This window comes from Trypanosoma cruzi, genomic scaffold, assembly GCF_000209065.1.
Source record: "Trypanosoma cruzi strain CL Brener 1047053517057 genomic scaffold, whole genome shotgun sequence".
Classification (NCBI taxonomy): Eukaryota; Euglenozoa; class Kinetoplastea; order Trypanosomatida; family Trypanosomatidae; genus Trypanosoma; species Trypanosoma cruzi.
In genome coordinates, this window is record NW_001849518.1 from 132,077 (window position 1) to 138,613 (window position 6,537).

Consider the following 6,537-nt stretch of genomic DNA (forward strand, 5'->3'; position numbering starts at 1 on the left):
AGTTTTACTGCCGCCAATAATGATGATTGGCAGTCAGCTGCTTCACCTCCGACTCGCATGAAAGTGAAGCTTCCAAACGTTTTAGTGATTCCGCCATCAGAAGAGCCTTTGCGGCCCGCATACGCAACACTTGCAGCTGTTCTGCCAGATTGTCAAATGAAGCTGCCGCCATAGTCAACTGCTGTTTCAGTCGTGCCAACATTTCATCGCTACCAGATATCGCTAAAACCATCTTCGAGAACCCTGCAACCGCCTCATTAAATTCATCGTGATGGACCTCAATGTATCGACCTAACATTACGTCTATATCCTCTTGAAGATCGTAATAAGGTGCCAGACGCTCGTCAATTTCAGTCGCAGTGGCTTCCGTGCCTCCTTCATTGGCAATAATCTCTACTCCACGCTCAAAAGGAACAAAGTTTTCCAAAAGAAGCTCCGGATCCACTTGCGAAAAGAGGAAATTTGCACTACGAACAAACTCTCGATCCACGTGACGCGCATCCCCATCCTCTTCATACTCATCGTCATCGTATTCATCCTCTCTCACATTCGGCGAATGATAAAATAATTTCTTCGCAAGAAGTTCCGTTTTACTACTTCCTTGCACGTTTCTGCTTTTTTCTGCGAGAACACCACCCGCTTCTGATGCATCGGCAACCGACAAGATGTCACCTTTCCGTGCCAAATTACTCATTAGCGCACCCGCTATTGATCTTGTTGGGGCCTGACTACGACCAAAAACTGGAGGTGCGTCGGCAATCGCCAGACTATCATTTCCTTCACGCCTCGGCCATCTCCCTTCACTTTCAACAGTTGAATCCTCACCTTTACTCCGCAGCTCCTCGTCAATTTCTTGCTTCTGCGTCCCAAAAGAAGAGAGGGCATTGCTGCGCAGAAAGGCTCCGGCACCTAAAATGTTGGCTGAGGCCCCACTAAATAGAGCGCCGCTTCCAACAGCAAATCCTGTGTTCCCGTTGTCATGCCCATTGTTGCGGATGCTAGCTGTCGAAAAGGGGCTGGTCGGGGAAGGGCCAAAGGTACCATTGCCCGCCGCCCCGCTGTAACGCCACGCCATTGCCTCTACGGTACCGCACAGCCCAGACCTTCGCCCTCCTCCCTTTTGTAAAGGTGCTCCTGCTGCTCTTCCTTGTTTTTTTGTGTTGTGCCTCCTCTCCGCGTTTTGAATTACTGAGGGGAAAAGGAGGAAACAAAAGAGACTAAGGGTACAAATAAATAAAAGAGAGAAGAGGCGCGTGTGTAGTGGGTCCAAAAACATCCTACATCCCCACGGAGAGCAAAAAACACAACAAAAAAGCATTATACAAAGAGACGTCGATCGAGAGCCGTTGTTAAAATCAAAGTGAATGATCGGAAAAAGAAATTAAAAATAAATAAAACAGAGAAACAAAATAGGCATTCCAGCTGTGTTTCTTCCCATTCCTCCGGCGATGTCTTTATTCAAATCCATTTTTATTTTCATTTCTTGCAGCTTCGTCTAACTGAATTTGGTCATCGAGGAGTGAAGGGCGTTCTTCTAGTTCTTGGAAAACTTCCTGCCCAGCTTGCCCGGTGCGGACTTGCTGACAACCTCCAGCACGTTGTAGCGGATCGTCTTGCTCAGCGGACGGCATTGGCCAACAATCACCTCGTCACCAGGCTTGGGGTCAAAACAGGGGCTGCAGTGCACCGTCAGGCTGCGGTGACGCTTCTGGTAACGCTGGTACTTGCGGATAAAGTGCAGATAGTCGCGACGAATGACGATAGAGCGCTTCATCTTGGTGGAGTGCACAACACCGCGAAGAATGCGGCCGCGGATGGACACGTCGCTGGTGAAGGGACACTTGCGGTCAATGTACTTACCGTTGATAGCCGCCTTTGGAGTCTTGAAGCCCAGACCAATCTTCTTGGAGTAGCGGATGTGGCCGCTCATGTTGACGTGCTTCTTGTTTGGGTTGTGGCTGTTCTCATTGACCGCCGTCTGACGCTGGTAGGCCTTCTCATGCTGCAGCGTCAAGTCGACGGAGTGCACGCGGGCGTACTGTTCCGGGGCTGTCATTTGCTTCTCGTTCCTTTTTTTTTTTTTTTTTGGTTGTTGTTGTAGAAGAAGGGGAAGAAAGAAAAAGAGAGAGATATATGAATGCGTATCCATCATAAAAGAGGCAGTAAATAAAATAAAATAAATCGCCATTCCTGCGCAATGGTTATGCACAAGTACCACATCGACGCAACAAACATTTCCCCTCCACTCCCTCGTCCCACTACCAAAAAGCCGGCAGCAAGAAGAACTCACCGCATGAAGATTTTTAGCAAAACACACACATACATACATACATACATACATACATATATATATATATATATATGCCCACACAAACACACAAGAGGTGAGTGGGGAAGACAATGCGCACTCTTCTTTTTTAGCGTCTATGCTCTAACTCTACCGTCTCTTCGGTGGCGGCGTCCCCCTGCGCAGCCCTCATCATTCCCAATGAAGGCGGTGGTGGGGGCGGCTGAAAACGAGTCAACGATGCTTCCCACGATGGATGTACCAACGCGTGGACCCCGTCGCCAGGGCTTCTCCATGAATTCTCAGGGGCCGACATGGCGCCATCTTCTCTGTTCTGCAACGTGCCGGGATCCGGAGTCGTCGTACTAGGCGTCATCGGTCGACTGACACTCGGGCCAAAGCCGGGAGAAAAATGTCGGTTCTCAACGTGTTCCGAAGGCCCCACGTGCGCCGCGGTCGTGCCAAGAACCACCTCGTTACCAGAAATTGTGGTACCCTCTCCCTCTCCATGCCTCACACCAGGCGGGGGTAAATTGTATGGCTGAAACCGGTGTTGTTGTTGTTGTTGCTGCTGCTGCATCCCTGGCCCTTCCGATGCATGGTTATACGGCGTTTCTAGTTGTGTTGCCTCGTGATTGAGTATCCTTTCGCCTGGATTCTTCTTAATCCGTAAAAAAATTGCCACCAACGCATTCAGCAAAAAAAGAGCTAACGTCATGTAAAAGGATACACGCAGCTCAATGTACGACGTGACAGTGGTGAAATTATTGGCCTGACGTCGTGTACACTTTAAAAAGTAAAATCGCAGCGACTTATTTTCTTCCTCCACATGCTTCAGCAGTACAATACAAATGATAATGAGGCACAACTCCCAGGCAATAAATAAATCATGTCGAATCACCACAAAATGATGTCGTACCTCTTGGAGTGTCATCCAAAGCCATAGACGATTTATTGTACAGACAACAAAGTTCAACGAGGCACATGTAAACAACAGACGTATATTTGTTGCACTACGACTAATAAAATAACCCACATTTTCGGTAGATAATAAATAACTGACTTTGCTGAATACAGTCCGTGATCTGTTCACCAAAAAACTGCAACCATCCAAAAGATAAAAATTCTCTAGATCGAGCGGGGAAGTAACAAAAAAGTTATTCACCATGGTAGCGGAAGCGGCACTAGATGTACGAAAAATGGCAAAGAGCAAACACGCAAGCTGTACTCCAATGGTGAGCGTGTGGACATGAAGAAGCCACCCCTCTCCACGGGTACGGTGCAAATTGTACGCCCGCTGATCCCTGCCGTAGATATTCATTACAACGGCGAATGCTTTCCCCTCCTACCCACGCCCAGTTACAGTAATAAACTGTACAAGTCTATTCTAACCACCCGTCCTAATGACGCTCCCCACACTTTCCCTCCCCTCTCTCTCTTTACGTGTGTATGTAAGTATGTGTACTCAAAGAATAAAGAGGAAGCAGAGGCAGAAGCGGAGGGAGCAGTAGTCTCCTTCTGTTACACGCCTCCCCCTCCCCTCGGCTCTTTTAATGGCTCCACTTCTTTCCTGCACGTACTTACAAAAAAGCCTCTTCCCAATCAAAATACTTTTTGTAAGGACAAATATAAAAACAACAACAAAAGAAGACTACGCCAAGACTAAACAGCCAAAGAAATGGAGAGAGAAAGAGAGATACACACAAACACACACACACACACACAAAAGAAAAAAAGAAATGTTCAGACAACAACAAACAACAGTGTTGATAATAACAACAACAACAACAACAATAACACAAAAGTTCGCATAGGTGTTACAGGAAAAAGGCGGAACAGAATGAAGGAAAAATGGGAAAGAAGAAGAAGAAAAAAAAAAAAAAAACACACACACGTGTACAGAGTCTTTTATTATTATTATCATTATGATGATAAGTATTATTATTATTATTATTAATATTATTTTTTTTTTTTGGTTCTCCTTGTCCTTTGGAAAACATGCCTTCTCTGAGCATTAACTAGAAAGCAAGCAAAGAACAACATGTACACGTATTCTATTGGCATGCGTGCAGGAAACAAGAAATAACTGAGAAAGACGCGGAAGAAAAAAAAGAGAAAAAAGAGAAAAAAAAAGGAAAAAAAAGAAAGAAAAAGAGCCAAGAGGAGAGGAGGAATAAAAATAAAATAAAAAAATAATAAAAAGAAGAAGAAAAGTTCGTTTCATTGAAATTGCACCAAGGCGAAGAGGTTGACGGTTACTCCCTTTTCTCCCTTCCCCCCTTCGCACCAATGTCGCCACACGTCATCATTTCATCTCATTCCTTCTCTCTTTCTGTTTCTCTGTTTCTATGTTTCTCTCTTTTTTTTTTGGTTGTTTTTCAATTTATTTTTCTTTTTTTCCCCGCCGCTAAAATTCCCTCCTTACAACCATTCCTCGTTGCTTCTCAATGCGCCTACAGCCGTGATGCCCCATAATTAAGCAGGCATTGCCTGTCTGCTCCTCATCCCCCCCCCCCCCCCCAACAACAACAAACAGAAAAAAGAAAAAAAAATAATACATTAAATACATTAAATAGATAATAAAGAAGAAATAGTCCTGGTCCCCAACTTGTACGTAAAAACCACCGTAGCCATATATATATATATATATATATATATGTGAATGCATGGAAAGCATTTAACGTGCATCTGCAATCCTTCCACCTTCCGCATTTCTTCCCCACCACCGTTTTATTCATCTCCCCTTTTCTCATCCCGTGTGACTGCGCCCGAGCGTGTGGGGAGGGGAGCAAATAAACGCGTTGATTTCATCATTTTCTTCCCATTGTGCCTCTCCTCCCATCCCCTCCACACAGGCACACACAAACAGTTCCCTTCCCTTTCCCTCTATTCGCCATTTTTTGAAGGAACGATAACAAAAACAACAACGAAAAAGGAAAAAAAAAAAAAAAAAAAAAGAAAATGAACAAACAAACACCGGCTGGATGCCTTTAAAAGCAAAACAATCGCAAAGAACAATGAAAGGGGGCGCAACGACGACAAAAAAGTGCAACGAAAAGAAGGAAACAAGAGTGAGAAGGCGTGCATATAAATATATATATATATATACAAAGAAAGGTAGAAAGAAATGGATGTGATTTCCTTTTGCATTTTCTTTCGACTTTTTCCCCCCCCCCCTTTTTTTTAGGCACCAATTCTCTCCCACACGCGCCGTCCCTTCGGCTGCTGCTGCTGCTGCTGGCACCGCAACCCACAACACACCTGCCGGGTGCGTCTCATCACCGCTGCCCACGGCGGTGACATTTCTGTTCCTCCGCGCCCCCCACCCACCCACCCACCCATCTTCTTCGAGGGGGGCAAGGGGCGGGGGCAAAACAAACAGACGAAGTCCCACAAGATGTGCACAAGAAGAGAGACACAAAGAGAACTTGCACGCAAAATACCCTCAAAAACACAAAAATAAGAAGAAGTATTGGAATGGCAATTGCAAAACTTCTTTCTTCTTCATTGTCAATACAACGAAGGAACAGGAGAGCACATAAAAATCCCACTTTTTTTTTTGGCTCTTCCTGCTGTCTTATCAGAGACCCACCCATCCACTCATACACCCGCCCCACACCTCGCAAAATGCATCTCCCTTTGTTGTTGTTTTTCTTCTATTCTCAGCGTCCGTTCTATTGAACTTTCGCGTCACACAAACTCTTTTCTTTTTGGCTCTATTCATTTTATTCCTCTCCCTTTATCGCTCTTTTCTTTTTTTCTTTCTTTTTTTTTTTTCTCTCTCTCTCTTCTCTCCCCCTCTCCCTCTTTTTTTTTTTTTTTCCTCATTCGTGTTTTCCAGAGGCCTTAAATCTTACTGATTCATGTATTGGCTCTGGTTAAGTTGAGTGCTGATGTCAGTCAGCTCCCGTACCTGCATCTCAAACCTCTCCTGGAGTTCCTTCATGACGCCGTGATCGGTGTACTTGCGGTTCTCACGTTTAATCTCCTTCTCCTCATCGGTGAGAAAGGCAATCGTCAGGCCCTTCGTGCCAAAGCGACCCGCACGACCCACGCGATGAAGGCATGAATCCGCATCGGATGCCATATCAAACTGCACCACAAGGTTTATACGATCAATGTCGACACCACGACCAAAAAGATCCGTGGCAACAATAATGCGGGTGTGGTTTGATTTGCAGCTCTCATATACACGAAGTCGCTCAGGCTGTTCCATGCGAGAGTGAATGGCCATTGCAGGAAACTTAAGA

The 6,537-nt window shown here is 45.4% G+C and overlaps 3 protein-coding genes and 1 pseudogene across 3 annotated transcripts, besides 13 other annotated features; all 4 read right to left on the reverse strand.

The window, feature by feature from the left end:
- Tc00.1047053511139.10 lies at positions 1-1,318 on the reverse strand (annotated as a pseudogene; the record flags this gene model as incomplete).
- Positions 1-6,537: a sequence feature (heterozygous, Esmeraldo-like haplotype).
- Tc00.1047053511139.20 (40S ribosomal protein S11, putative) lies at positions 1,535-2,056 on the reverse strand (the record flags this gene model as incomplete). Its single annotated transcript, XM_799637.1, has 1 exon — positions 1,535-2,056. One exon carries the CDS (start codon positions 2,054-2,056, stop codon positions 1,535-1,537), a length of 522 nt encoding a protein of 173 aa, XP_804730.1.
- Positions 2,314-2,362: a microsatellite.
- Tc00.1047053511139.30 (hypothetical protein, conserved) lies at positions 2,418-3,608 on the reverse strand (the record flags this gene model as incomplete). Its single annotated transcript, XM_799638.1, has 1 exon — positions 2,418-3,608. The coding sequence occupies one exon, from the start codon at positions 3,606-3,608 to the stop codon at positions 2,418-2,420; it is 1,191 nt and encodes a 396-aa protein (XP_804731.1).
- Positions 3,986-4,012: a microsatellite.
- Positions 4,035-4,086: a microsatellite.
- Positions 4,109-4,172: a sequence feature (GA-rich).
- Positions 4,196-4,251: a microsatellite.
- Positions 4,389-4,500: a sequence feature (A-rich).
- Positions 4,606-4,686: a sequence feature (T-rich).
- Positions 4,920-4,945: a microsatellite.
- Positions 5,217-5,249: a microsatellite.
- Positions 5,373-5,395: a sequence feature (AT_rich).
- Positions 5,609-5,628: a microsatellite.
- Positions 6,037-6,110: a sequence feature (CT-rich).
- Tc00.1047053511139.40 (RNA helicase, putative) lies at positions 6,141-6,537 on the reverse strand (the record flags this gene model as incomplete). The annotated part of the gene is made up of 1 exon (XM_799639.1): positions 6,141-6,537. A coding segment is annotated over one exon (397 nt), but the record flags the coding sequence as incomplete, so codon positions are not given.